General features: G+C 45.9%; 1 protein-coding gene across 1 annotated transcript in view; it reads left to right on the top strand.

The window, feature by feature from the left end:
• Window positions 1-407: 407 nt before the first annotated feature.
• CRHR2 (corticotropin releasing hormone receptor 2) overlaps window positions 408-14,722 on the top strand; it is a 138,918-nt gene continuing 124,603 nt past the window's right edge. The window contains exons 1-2 of the mRNA XM_066201645.1: window positions 408-563; window positions 13,436-13,529. Coding sequence (XP_066057742.1) covers window positions 498-563; window positions 13,436-13,529 — 160 coding nt within the window. The 5' untranslated portion in view covers window positions 408-497. The remainder of the gene's footprint in view (window positions 564-13,435; window positions 13,530-14,722) is intronic.

Below are 14,722 nucleotides of genomic sequence, written 5' to 3'. Positions count from 1 at the left end.
GCAGCGGAATTTCCAGTATATGGGAGGGTGGAGGAGGATCCCCGTTATTTCTGGCAGCTGGTGTGGAAGGCGTCCCCAGCGCTCGGGGAAGAGGGATCTCCATCACTCTCAGAGCTCGGCGAGGGGGCTCCCCACTGCCGCTGGCCGAGTGCGGGCGGTGCGGCCCCGCTTTCCCCCAGCGCCCCATGGAGGGGGGAACCCCCCAGGCGCTCGGAGCCGGGGCACAGCACGGTCCCCGTCGCTGCCGGAGCCCGTGAGGGTCGCGCTCCCGCGGGGGCCCCCCGCCGCCTCCATCCCCGAGGAATCCTGGGCGGAGGGCGGGCTCGGCTCCCCCTTCTCCCTCCCTCCCTGCCGGGGGTTTGCCCTGGGACGCGCCGGCAGCGCCGGGCTCGGCTCTGGGACGGCGGGCCGGGGTCAAGGGCAGCAGGCGGGGGGCGATGCCGGCGCCGGGGCAGCGCCGAGGGTCCGGCTGAGCCCCGGGCACCCCCCGAGCCCTCATGGCGGGGCGGGCGCCTCAGCGCAGCCTCCCCGCGGCAGCGGCCGCCGCGCTCCTGCTCCTGCCCGTAAGTGCCGGGGACGGGAACGGGGCGGGGGGTGCGGGACCGGGACCGGGACCGGGAGGAAGCGGGGGGAACGCCCCACGGCCGCGGGGAAGGCAGCGGGGCAGCCCCGGGCGTTCGGGGCTCCGTGCGGGGACCGTGCCCCGCGCCCTCCTGGCAGGTGCGTCCCCGGCTCCGGGACACGGCGGGCGGACGCCGCTCGCTCCCAGGTGCTGCTCGGTGAAGTCCCCATGGCCCTTTCCTGCTCCATCACAGGTGCTCTCAGAGACACCCCCGGCCCGCTCGCCCCTGGGTCCCCTCAGAGCCCCTGTGCCCTTTTTAATGTCCCCTTCCCTGTGAAACAGCCACCTTTGCCTGCCAGAAGAGGTCCCAGCACAGGGACCCCACTGGGGTGGCAGCTCTTGCCGCAGCGGGAAGGGGTTTTCCCTCCCATCTCCCCGCTCCCCGCCGCTGCCCGGTGTGCCCGGCCTCTGTCCCGGTGCCTCTCCTGGCACCATGTGCTCGGGCAGGGATCGGCGGTCAGGGGTGGCGATGGGCAGGGCTCAGCCCACGCACCCAGCCAAGCACTTGCTCCGAGTTTCTCCGGAGTGAAACGCGCAGGAACCTTTTCCGCGTGGTCCTTCTCCATCACCGGCATCGCGCTGGGAGATGCGGGGATGAGGTGGAGATCAGGTTGGCCTCTGATCTGGACTCTGATCTGGACTTCAAAAGCTTTTTGGGTGGCTTGTTTGTTTTGAGCCACGGTTTCAAGTGTGGTGAAGTCAGACTTGAAAACGTGAGAGGTTAAGCAGGAGTAACACTGATCCTGTGCAGGGTTTCTAAAGGCTGTTCCCACAGCTTTTTAAGTGGCAGTGACCCTTCTGAACCGCAGTGTAATTGGTCTATCTTTAACATTTCCTTAGATAAAGAAAGAAAATCTGTTCTGTTTCCCTAAGTTGTGTCTATTTTGCCTTGGTTTGGCTTTTGTTTATTTTTGGGGTTTCGTTTGTTTATTTTGGGGCTTTGTTTGTTTTTTTTCTCCCCTCTCTGATTTAGAAGGAAAGAGAAAAGCCTGGTCAACAACAGGCTTCAGAGACAAGCAACAATTTAATTTCTTTTTTTTTTTTCCAGTAGCTTTCTTAGAAGTGAGAGAATACTTTCGCACCTCCGCCAGTGTCAGGTTTTTTTTATCCCCAAAAGAAGGAAGAGATCAGTGCACATGGGATCACAGTGGCATGAGTCTCAACACTTGCTGGTTTCAACCCCAAACCACTTCTTCCTGATCTTTGTTTCTTAGTCCCTTTTCTCTCCCAGTCTGTGTTTTCTCTAATTGATTTGTTTAGGTCCATAAAAATATCTCAGTTCGTCTTTAGAGTGTGGGACTCATTGCCAGTACTCAGGTACTGAGTATTTAGCCAGACTAATCCATTTTCAATGAATCAAGAAATGTCATGTATTTCCCCAGTTGATGTAATCTATGGATTTTTCAGGTTTCCAGTTCTGCTGCAGCTTTGCATTTGGATTATTTCTGCAAATTTTGATTGTTGTGTCGCTGCTTTAAAAACAAAACTGCCTCCAAAGAAAGGGAGAAGAAAAGGTAGATTAAGGATCAAAAGGTGAAGCTTCTATGAAATGTCTTTAGTCCAAGAAATGTGAACTCTGAGTGTATTTCTGTTTCTTTTTATGGAGGAGCTTGTTTAGGTGGAACATCTTAGTATCTGGCAGGGGCTGGTATATACCTGTATGGGAAATAACATTTTGAAGCTTCAGCCTCGGAAGAGCTCTGGTTGCTCCAGCTGTAGCAGGAGCTTTTGCTGCTCCTTTGGGGAGTGTTTTAATCCCTGAATGTTGTCAGTAAATCTGGATCTCTGCTTTACAGCTGGAGGGAACTTTGCACCAAGAAGCTTAAGAGCAGTGTTTTAAAACTTTGGGCCAAAGCCAAAGCTCTTAAGTTCTTGTTTAACTTGAAAACACTCAAAAGTGGACTCAAAGTCAGTGACTTTATTCGCATTTGTGGATTTGAGGAAAGGAATAGCTGCTTGTGGGAGCAGGCCCTTACCCAATTAGGGGAGTTTAAGTTTTCACAGCAGCCGAGCAATTGTGTTTTATGGGAGCTGCAGGTTTGCAACGCCCACGGGATGAGGCAACTTTCTGGTACCAAATTAGATCTGCCACATGAAAATGCTGGTGCAAATGACCTGACAGATTTCACAGGGCTGGTCAGCAAAAGGGTGAGGACTTGCACCGTGATTTATGTTCTCTTAAAGGAGTTCTGGACGAATGATACACTTGAGAACACATTTGACTGAATGTGAGAAACAAAAAACAAACCGTAAAATGAAGGCAAATGAATCTTCTGACATTTTTATATAAAGTCCTTGCTAAGTTCACGTAATTTGGAAAGGGGGGGATTATTCATCAAAACCAAAAGCAAAGCTTGCTATCATTTATTTGCTCTCCTGGAACTGTTAAAAGAGCCAGGGCAGTGTGAGTGTGTCAGCCAGTGATGACAAGTTAAATGGTATTCCTGGTCTGAGGCTGCCAAAATTCAGCCCTATTGTGAATTAATACAGCATAAACATCTCATCAGGAGAAGCCTTTCCTGGGGCAGTACTTTGTCAGGGTTTAGTCTGTAACCATCCCATGGCAGTTACTGGATATTGGAGGGAGGTGGCTGTGTGCTGGTGTTGGCTGGCTTTAGTTTTGCCATAAAACATTTCAGTGATGATGTTCATCCCTGCCCTTAGCCAGCAAGAAAGCAGCTTTAGCTTTTGTGCATATAAGGCATCTGCTTACATATTACTATCCTGTCAAGAGCAGAGGAAAAGTCATGATCAAATCCTATAAACTCTGTGACCTTCATATTCCAAACCTTCATGGTTATGGAGGAAGAGAGAGCAGGGATCTCTTTGCAGGCTGTGAATTATCAGGTGCAGAATTTTAATTTCAGCCTCACAGGTTCTAACTCCACTGCTATATCAGTATCTCCAGGAAAAGTCTCCAGCCTTCAGAAAAAAAACCGCCAGAGAGTGACTTGTGCTCATGTGATTGAGCTCCTTCAGCTTCTAAATCAGGGAGATGCTGTGCAGACTGTGCACGGAGCTGCTCCATGGTGCTCCCTAGGTCCCAGATCATTCCCAGGAACTGTCTGAGATACCACCAGATTGCCTGGGCCAGAAATGTGGCCAGGAGCCATTCTAAAAATCTAACAGTAGAAGTGATTAAAGATTTAAAACAGACCTTTGCACTGCTTGATTTATTGGCTTAGATGGAGAGTGCTGTGCTGCCATCATCGCTCTGGGCTTGCCGTCAGTGCCCCAGGGAGGGGTTTTCCTCTATGTCCAACTCTTCCTCGCTTTGGATTTGGTGATCAGCTCTCTTTGTGTCGGGAATTACTGCGGGTTCCTGCTGCTGATGTGCTGAACTGAGAGATTCACCACGAGAAAAAACAGGGTAGTGGATGACAGGGACTTATTAAGGATGCGTTTTTTTCTGTTTTCTTTTTATTTTCATTGTGCCCCATGTATCAGTAAACTAAATATTTTAAAAATACTGTATTAGAACAAACATTTGCACATTTCTAGATGCTTTTAATAGTTCTGCAGATCTTATTTTTTTGGGGAGAGGGGGAGGTGAGGAAATGTGGGTGGTAACAACAGGCTGCACATGCTGCTGAATCTGTTCCTTTTTAGTTTGTATCACTTTCAGGTTTTGCAGCACTGAAAAAACCCAAAGAAGGAGATTTAGGGGGAAAGCTGATTTACTCCAGATTAAAAATTTATCCAGCAGATGACTTTTTTGCAGGAATTTTCTTTTCCACACCATGTGTATAAATTGCAACAGATCGAGTGCATGTCATTCTTTCTTGTAATTTACACCACTTTTAATCCCAAATGTAGTCTGCTGTTCCTTGAAGTGCAAACATTAATTGTTGGATGTAAAGCTGGAGCTGTCCAGCGAGCCACTCTCACCTCTCTGCCTCATGTGGATGCTCAATGACCTGTGTTAAAGCATTTCATCAACATTATCTCTGCCTCCTTGTCTTTAACATAGCAACTAAACACTTTGTGATGGTTTGCTTCATCAAACTATTGCTTTATACTGAATTACTTTCTTTTACTGCTAATAATTCTTTTAACAGCTTTGAAAGTAGCTGTATTTGATTTAAGTTGGCAAGTGTTGGGTACAGTGTTTTAGTTTTTTTTCTCTGAGAAGTTGGATAAATTTGGCTGCGGTCCTTGTCGCAAGAGAAGACAAATAGAAAGTAGATCAGTCGACAGACAGAACTGTCCTTCAGGTGACTGCTTGCTTGAATCTTGTCAGTCACTTCCAAACACATGAAAATTTCATTTCCAGTTCATGGTGGCAGCGTGGGGGTGTTTGTGAGGTGCTCCCTGCAATGCTCTCTGACATGGAGCGTGTTCTGTGGTAAGCACTGCTCAGTTCTCTGGCCCTGGGCTCATCCGTGTTGGCTCTCACAGGCAGATGTTCTGCTGAATCTTCTCGAAGGCTGGTCCATTTGGAAAGGGCTGTGGAAGGGAGAGAGAAAACCACCTCACAGAGATGGATTTCAATGTCCTGTCCTGACCTCTGGTTCCCAAGTCCCTCCTTGCTGTGCAGAGGAGCCAGCACTGAGGTTCAGGCATTGGGAGTGTGCAGCTCCTTCCCCAGCTCTGGTGTGGAGCTCAGTGGGTGCAGAACTGGGAATCTGCCTTTGCTGACATCCCTTAAGCCTCATGTGCCTGCACAGAAAGTCAGCATGTTTTCACTAAGTAAGAAAGAAAATCCATTTGATAATTCAAGTGCTGAAAAGTACTTCTTCCACGGAGCCGTAAGGAAATGCAACTAATTAAACAAAGCCAATTAAAGCTCTATAAACTTTTGCATAATGCTGGCTGAGTAACTGTCCACTCTAAGTTGTGTATGCCGGGAAAGTAAATAGTGAGTAATGCAGATGGAGATTAAAATACATTAGCTGTCCTCACTGCAATGCTAAACCCTTGCCCTGGTAATAGTAGCTGAAGTGCCAGAGGGCTGGAGAGGAGCCACTTGCTTCCCAGGGCTGTGGGATAATCCCTGTTGCTGTTCCCCAGGTCCCTGGGATGCAGGAGAGTCGCTCAGTGCTCTTATCTCTGCCCTGCCATAGTTTGGAAAGTGCTGTCCTCTGGCAAGGATGGCTTTTCCAGCATGAAGGAAGGAGGAAAGGAGGCAAAAGGGAAGGGAAGGAAGTGTTCTGACGGGCCTGAACAGGTTTCCTGTGGGGCTGCCAGCCAGGCTCTGCTGGCTGAGGTATCGATTCCCTTTGAGTGGCAGGAGCAGATCCCTGGCCCAGGCATGGCTTGGGTTTCAGGGGGCTCAGGCCAGCAGAGGCTCCTGAGCCACACCAGGGCTGTGCTGGGCAGCGTGGCCATCACAGCTCTTCCCTGTCTGCTTGCTTGTTTTGTGAGCAAATGTCCCTGCCAGGGGCCAGACTGCTCCTTCTGCTATCAAATGGCTCTTTCAAAGCAGAGAGGAAGCCCAAGGTGTCCCTCTGGCTGCTGAGAATGGTGTCTCAGAGCTCAGAAAAGTAATTTTGACCAGGTGGGCTCCCAGTCAGATGCACTGAGGGTCTTTCCTCATCCTGCCTCAAAACTCACGTGCTGGGAGATCAGCTGTTTAGTCCACTTTGAACATGAGACACCTTCCATGGTGTAAGAATCCCCTACTTCATCAAAAAAAGTGTCTTCATGAGGATTTTGAAGTCCTGTCAGACTTGCAGTATTTCTTCCCTTCAAAAAGCCAAAAAAAAAAAAAAAGATTAAAAGAAAAATTCATCTTTAATAATTTTAAAATGCCTTTTTATAGTATTTGGCATAATATTTTAATTACGATTATGTGAACAGAGTAAAAAAATCTTAGAAACATGAGTAAAAGAAACCTCAGAGTGTCTGGATTGCTGATTATTGTTCAGTATACAGTCTGTAAGCTGTTTTCTGCATTGCCCATTTAAAGGTGTGGGGAATAATTGTTACCTGTGATTTTTTTTTTTACCATAGGGACTATAGATCATATTGAACCAAGGAATGAAAGAGTAATTTGTGCTGGAAGGGATTGCCAGAAGTCCCTTGTCTACTCACCTTCTCAAGGCAGGGTTAATTCCAAAACCAAATAATTCTCGTTCAGTTGGGCTGTGAAAATCTGCAAAGATGGAGCTCTCACAACATCTCTGAAATGTCTCTTTACACCATCTCTTTTCCAATGCTCAGTGGTTGTCATGGTGCATGATTTTTTCTTTATGTTCTGTGAGATTTTCCCTCACTTCAACTTGTGAATGATGCCTGTCTTGATGCTCTGCTGTCAGCTCCTGAGAGGAATCTGACTCCTTGGAGAAAAGTCTGTGATTCCCCTTTAGGTAGTGAAAGATAATTCCAGACCTGGAGTTAAATTTCACTGTGATACTTGGTTTTCAAATCTAAAAGTGGGCTGCAGCCCAAGAATTAACAGTTTAAGGAAAGATGGAGAGAAAGTTCACTGCTGATACCCAGTGACACCTCCCTGGCTCATTTTTAAATCCCTGTCAGGAAATCTTGGGTCAGAGGAGCATTATGTGGAAGATAGAAAGGTACCACTGTTGGCATTCTGTGGGAAGCTGAGCAGATATCAGTGGCTGATAAAGTCTTGATCCAGATGGGTTTCTGCCTTTTTTCAGGTGGCAAAGACCTGAAAAACAGAGATTAGGAGCTCAGATTTGTTGAGCTGGAGCTGGGAGAGCCTGTGAAGGGCAGCCTTGGAGGTGTGGTGGCAGTGGTGACAATGGATGGTGAGTGATCCTTGCAGAAGCTCTGCATGTAGGTAAGACTTAGGTGAGATATTGGCATTCACTTGGGTAAATATGAATTTTAAACTTGAGCTGCTCTGGATTCCCTGAGTGTTTTGTCTCCAGTGCATGGTTATCCCATCCTGGAGTCCATGTTTAAAGCACAAGTGATGGATTGTTCCTTGACAGTGGTTCCTTCTTCCACTGAGCATTAGGAAGCCTGAAGTGAATCTGCTGGAATAGGGTAGCTGAGGTGAATCACACTGGAGATGCTGAGGGGATTCATAGGAATGGGAATTGGGTGGGAAAGAATTACTTAGGGATTTGTAGACTTAAAGGGAGGGCAGATATGAAGGCAGGAGTGCTGTGAGGGGCTTGCTCCCCTTCCAGGCTCAGAATATAATACCCCCAGGTGGGGGGAATGGATAACAAAGCTCTTCAAGGATGTGAAATTGAAAGGTGTTTCCATTAAACAGTTTTATTTCAGGAGATCTGCAGCTAGTGATTCAAACGCAGTTATGCTAGTTTTTAACCCATCTCAGGTTGCTTTGGAAGGGCTCGGAGACCTGGTTGGACAAGTCTAGCTCATGGGTGGCCTTACCCAGGTTTGTTTTGTATTTCGTGACTCAGAAAATCCCTCAGCACCTGCGTGGCTTTCAGTGGATGAGGAACCTCCCCTCTGAAAGCTGCTTCAGCAAAGCATGTAGGCAGTGCTCACTGAAGGCAGATCTCCAAGTTTCAGAGACAACAGTGAAGTTCAGTGGTGGGCTCAGTGTAGCAGGTGCTCGAGGGGGTTTTTTTAATTTATTTTTGCATAAAGATTGTTTTCATTTCATGCCTTAAAACTGAGCATGTGTTCAGTTGCTTTATTGAACTGGGGTCCTAATTCCCGTTCCGTGCAGACTTTTAGTCTCTTTTTTCCAAACTTCCTGGAAGAGCTGCAGAATACATCTGGCCTCTAAGATCATGGAGCAGTGTCTCCTGGAGCATTTGGTGTTCTCTAGCAAGTAGCAATGTTTTATGTAGTCACTTGGATTAACTCAGAGGGAGTGTAAGGAGCTGAAGGATGACTTGAAAAGGAGTCTGTTTTTCTTGAACTGTGTTCAGAGTCTTTCCCTTTACTGTAACCTTAGCTGGCTCAGGTTTCAGGTTGCAGGCTCCTGTGAAAACTTGTATTTAGACTTTTCTATTCCAAATGGAAATTATTTTTCTGGTGAAGCCAAGCCAAACAATTGTACATTGCCAAGTGCTGCTGCACGAGCGATTTTAACTTTTTGGGTTGAGAAAGGCCAGAAACATCCTGATGAAGAGGGCTGACCTTTTTGGTTCTCCAAAAAGCAAAGTATTTCCAACACACTGGCCCTCTGAGTACTGTTCTTTAATAAGCATCTCTTTCAGATGCATCTTGTGGATGAAGTAACCACATGGCAGTGGATATAAATCCATCCTGGCCACTGTAAAGATGACTTTCCCCTCCTCTCCTGTGTTAATCTCCGGTTTTGTCCTGAGGTAGCATCTTTCATTCTTCTGATTGTGCATATTCCTTCAGGTGATTAGTAGTCAGCAAATATTCCAGCTCTCCTAAGTCTCTCCCAAATGTTGCCTTCTCTTAGAAGGAAAGAGTTGCTCAGATGAACACTGGCATTTGCTTTAACAACATTCCAGGGGATATCTGGTGTTTTTTCTCCCAAAGCATCTGTTTCCTCACACCAGTGATGCAGAACTTGCCAGATGCCCACCTGCCCTGGAAACTGGGCTCAAACAGAGGATGGATTTTGTCAAGGAATTGTGGGATTAGCTTTGATTTTGCTGTGTCGAGCTCTTTCACTAATTGCATTTTCATTGTGAAGTTAAATGCCTGTGTTTCCCTAAAACAAGCTTCTGTGGGCACAAACCACAAATTTTTTGCTTTTAGTTGGGCCACTGTTCTGAGCATGTTCTTCCCAGAAGTTGGGGTGAGAAGCCAATCTCATTGTGGAGATGGAGTGAATTTATTTGCATTTCCTAATTGAAGAACTAATAATTAAATGCAGGTTTCCCTTTTCTGTTGCACTCACTATTTTTTTTTAATTTATTTTTTCCCTGAGTTTTGGGGCAAAGCTACTAAGCAGCAGCTTTTCTGTGTGCTGAAGTGAGTCTTGCTGCAATTTTGATGTTGAAACGAGGTAGCATTTGCAGCCTCAGATATTTTAAAGAAACCCATGGGAATAGCTGAAGTAGAAGTGTTCAGAGCAGTGGAGGTTCCCAGAGACGAAGGGTAGGAAGAAGCATCCCCCTGACATGATCCATGCCACTGCCAGAGGTGGTTTCTCTGGAGTGGAAACTGCTTTGGCTTTGTAGAGAGCACAGTCGATAGTTCAGGGTGAGACTTCATTCTTGTGTGGCAAAGAAGACATGAGACGGACCCTTCTCCTGTCAGCTGTGGACTGAGCACATTCTGTGTAGGTAACTCCCACATTTTTCCATGTTGGAAGGTCACTTCATCCTGCTCAGTAAAAGAAAGAGCACAGATGAATAAATAAGATGGTGATGTGCTTGTGTCTTCTGCAGCCATCATCTCTAGGAATGTTTTGACCTCTCCTTTTGTATGTTTGTCTGAAGAAAATTTAGGAAGGATGCATCAAAGTGACTCTGTCCTTATAGTGCATAAGACCCAGCTGCTGCAGTCACTGGAGGTCATTCCAATTTAAAGATTTAAAATATTGCAGATGAGCTGCATCTGGAAAATTCCTGATTCTCTTCCAGAATTCCACAGGAATCCCTGTGTGATCAGCTCAGCTGCTGCTATTTCAGTTTTGAAGTCTAAGCTAGTCAATACAAATCCCACTGCTTTTCTGGGAGTGGCTTTCTGCTGGGATGCTGTTGTACTTCCATGGGATGGATTTCTCTGAGACCTCGGGAGTACTAAGAAACGACAATTTTTTTAAAAAGAGTTTTTGCTCTGTTGCTTTGAGGCTGTGTCAGATGTCAGCACCTCTCAGCAGGCCACCAGCAGATGTTTCACAGGGAGGGCCTAACAAGTGGCTTTTATTAGAGCACTGGAATATGGCATCTGGGAATTCTTGTGTGAGAATGGGACAGGGGAGTGTGTGCATCTCTCCATGTTTGGCAGCATCCACAGCCTCCAAACTCACCTCCACCTTGGCAAGGGGTGTTCCTCTGTTGTGGCTCATCCTTTTCCACTTCTGTCCTTCCCTTCAGCTTTCACTCCTGCTGACTTCACCCACTCTGCTGCTACTGACTGTGAGATATTTAAAGTTACCAGATGCTCCATTGTGGCTCTGTGGTGGCCCCATGCTTGTATTGACATTTTTGGATCCTATCCATAGCTTTGGGGGCTGGTTTATATTCCAAAGCCATTCCTTTATATTCTTGTAGCCATTTCTTCCATGTTTGAGAGGAGGAAACAACCTCTTCCATGCAGGTGAATTTTACAGCACCAGTGTTCATTTGGTTTTATATTTCTATATTGCTCCACAGTGGAACTCAGTCTTTCAAACCAAGACTCTTTGTTTATTCTTCTTAGAATGAAGTTACAAATCCTCTCTAACTGGGATGAAATCACCACAAATTCTGGTGGGAACTGAGAGTAGGCAACACTTGTGTCTCGTAGTTGATGTCCTCTGACAGAGATAAAGATCTTTCGTGAGTTAATGAAGAGCAGTGACCATGTCCAAGGGGAAAGGTCCAACAAAATTCCCATGAGAGAGGCAGACAGACACACCAGAGCAATTCATCTTTTTCCCAAACTCCTCTCAGATGTGAGTGGGAAGTTGACCAAAGGCTCTGTATTTTTTTTTTTTTCTGAAGACTCAGAGCTGGCCTGCTCTTAGTTGGTGTCCCTGCTTTGGAAAGTAAAGGATTCATTTCCACCTCAGTCTTTGGCTCAGTGCATTAGTTTTATTTGTTCATAAATGCCTGTGGTGGCTCAGAGGAATTAAGCTGGACATTTCTGTGCATGATTTAGGTAAATTTGCAGGACAAAAAAGAACTGATTTGGGGAGCAGAGGTTATGGAATAGCAGTTTTAAGAGAAATGCAGTTTGAGTAAAGTCATGCATTAGTGACCCAAAGAGATTATTTCAGCACATCAGAATATAATTTCTGTGCAGTCATGGGCCCAATTATTTATCTTTACAATTCTACATTACTGAAATGTTTCTCTTTGTTTTGCTGTATATTATTATTGGGGGGGGGGGGGGCGGGGGTTCAGACTTTTGGGGTTTGTCTGCTTTAAATACTGTTTAAAAAAAAAAAGTTTTGCGCACAGCAAGGCTGTTGACTGCGGTTAGCGGAGAGAAAATGAAACCAAAAGTAACATAATATGTGTAAGGCACTTTTCCCCCCAGCCAAATTAACCTGAGCTGACCCCAAGGCAAATGTGACATTTAACCTTTCCTATTCTTGCCCAGGCTGTGCTGAGCTTGACCTCTGTCTGTTCTTTCCCATCGTCTTGGGGCGGGCACAGCTGGACACACGGCGTATTTACAGTACACGGGGGTGGCTCGGGTTTCTTCTTTGAACTGAAGCAGTGCTGTGGCCTGGGAGGTGCCAGAGGGGTGAGGGATGGAGGGGAAGAAATGCCTCTGCTGTGACAGGTCCGACATGAGACGTGGCCACTGCAGAGTCTGGGTTTTGGGAGCTCTGAGGTGGAATCTGTACCTGTCTGCACAGCAGCCACCGCCTTCTTCTCCTTGACCTGACCCTGCATGGAGGTTTTGCTGGGGGAGTTTTGCTGGAGTTTTGAGCCTCCCTGGAGGAGAAACAGCGCCTTCATGGAGTTTGTATGAAAAGAATGAAGTCTGAGAAAGGCTTTCTGCTTGTATTTCAACACTTCCTATTTTGTAAAATAGCAAAGTGAGAAATAGGTAGGAAAAGGTGCTGAACAAAGAGCAGTTGTTCTGTAGACACCAATGTTGCCAATGGATTCTATTGTCATGAGCATTTACCCTCCTTTTTATTAAGTGACAGAGGATTCAGTGACATAAAATGAGTTCCTCAATCACTTAACATGCCTTAGAGCACCAAAATACAACATCAACCTTCATGGAGTAGGGTTGTTTCCGTGAGTAAAGTTGCCCGAATTGTGTTGGAGTAATTCTGTGTAAATAGAAAACAAAGGCATTTTGTGTGTTACCATGGTTTTATATCCCCCTCAGAAACAGTCAGAAAGATTTTGTTTCATAGTTTGAAAATGGAATTTTCTCTCATTGATTTGTCACTCCTGAATTTTCCTGCCAGATTTCATTCTGCCTTTCTTAAAGGGCTTTCCAAGAGCTTCTCTTGCTCCAAGCAGGATCCCAACTTGGCTCTGTATTTTGATGTACAGCTCTGTGGGCTTCTCTCCTCTGTCTGCACTGGGCACTTAAGTAATTTCATTTTGAGTGTGAAGATTAAAATATCCACATTGATTTTCTACTCTGCTTCCTAAAATTTACTTGGGGTTGCACTGTTGCCTTGTACTGAACCCGCAGTTTTCTCAAAGTGCCCGTGTTGGCATTACTGCTCTGTCTTATTTATTTGCCCTCAGTAGAAGGCTCAGACCTGAATGCTGAGGGTCAGAAACTTGTGTGTCTTTCATTGGCTCAAAAAGGCCACAGGACACCTTACAGGGATGCCTAGTTATCCTATATATTCCATGGAAACACCTTCCTCAAGCCCTCTGGACTGCCCCTTTGCCAATTGCTGTATCCCTTGAATGTGCAGGGATCTTTGGTACTCACATACCAATTAAAATTCACTGAGAAAACTCAGCACATGACCTTCAATGGGATGTGATTCAGTTCTGCAATTTCAGGCATCTGCTTTTAGGTGAGACAAAGTGGATCCTGAGCTTTGTTAAAGGCATTGAGCAGCTCCCACAAGGAGAGATCCAGACTAGGTGGTTAATTTGCAGTTTTCTGCATTAGTCAGGTGAATTCCATGTGATGCCCTGGAGCTGAGCAAGTATAACCACAAATCTCCATCAGAGGGTGTCTGCACCTGAGTAAATCATGAATGGGAGCTGCTCTGAGACTGCTTGGGGGTTGTTGTATTCATGAATGAGAAAAATCTGTTCTAGGCTGCTGCTTTACCTGCTTGGTTTCTTTCTGTTCCTCCAGATAGTTCTCCACTGTGAATCCTCTGTGAACCTGCCCTTGTCTGTTCTGCTGGAAAAGTACTGCGAAGCTTTGTCCGCCCGCACCAATGTCACAGGTATTTATTCCTCCATTTCTTGGTGGCTTCTTGTTACTGGAGGATCTGTTTTCAAAGTGTCCTTGCTCCAGGGAACATCTTTTCCTGCTGAGATAAACACACTGGCTCTGGCATTGGCTTTTCCTTGGTGACAATGTGCAGGGGTGTGACAAGGAAAGAGAACTCGGAGTTTTACACACCTGGAGAGAGCTTCAGGGGAACTGCTGACAGCCCTTTCTCATAGTTTTATCTGTTTTACTATCTGTACTCACTGACTGATGTGATAGTTGAAGACTAGTATAGTTGAAGTGTCTTGTCCATTTATCCAGAGCAGTTTTTAGAGGCAGGGCTAAGGACTTGTCTCTTGGCTAAAGTACACCAGCACAAAAATGATGCTGTCAGAGATGTGAAACTGGACCCAGCTTTGTTTCAGAAGTGGGAGAAGCACACTCAGAGCCACTCCTCTGCAGCATGACATGGGGGTGTGTGCTGCAATGAATGGTGCTTCTGGGGGAAAAATTAAATTTCTTCCCTTTCTCTTCACTTTTTTTTTCCCCCCTGGTGAATCTTCGTGGAGGGAGGAGTTTAAAATATAATGTAGGTATTATAATTCAGCCAGTTCTCCAGCCCTGGGAAATGGCAAAGGAAACGAGGCTCAGGGAATTAAAAATCTCTCAGTGAAATATGTCGTGATGTTTTATTCTGACTTTATCAATTCCTTGAGGGCAATAAGATGATCTAGATGCCAGATTGAAGTGTGAAAGTTGTGGTGCCTTAACTGCCTCTCAATTTGCATATAAATGGGTGTGTTGACCTGTATTATGAATCTGGCCCAAGCTGTGCCCCTTGGTGCCATTGTGTTCCAGGGAGCAGCTCTCCCTCGTGTAGCAGATTTGTTTATATCAATTTAATGACCATCTATTCCATTCCTTAGCTGGAAACAAAGGGAAGATAAATGAGGTTCTATATTTAGACCTTTCTTTTAGGTGTTCTTTGCCTTTTGAATGTGTTTGTAAATATTATTGTAAAACTTGTCATTTATTCTTGAAGTGTTTTTCCTTGTGCAGAGCTTCTATTCTAGAAAAAAACCACAGATTTCACGTCAGGCTGTCTTAGAAGTCAGCAAACAATTTATTTTTCAGTTGTTGACAAAATATAATTTTCTGGGCTGTTTATGTGATGCATGAGCACAGGGCATCTTCTCTAGTGGAGTG

Source organism: Chamaea fasciata, unplaced genomic scaffold (genome assembly GCF_029207755.1).
Source record: "Chamaea fasciata isolate MVZ Bird 193981 ecotype frontalis unplaced genomic scaffold, bChaFas1.0.hap1 SCAF_1, whole genome shotgun sequence".
Taxonomy (NCBI): Eukaryota; Metazoa; Chordata; class Aves; order Passeriformes; family Sylviidae; genus Chamaea; species Chamaea fasciata.
This window is presented reverse-complemented; position numbering and strand designations above follow the sequence as displayed.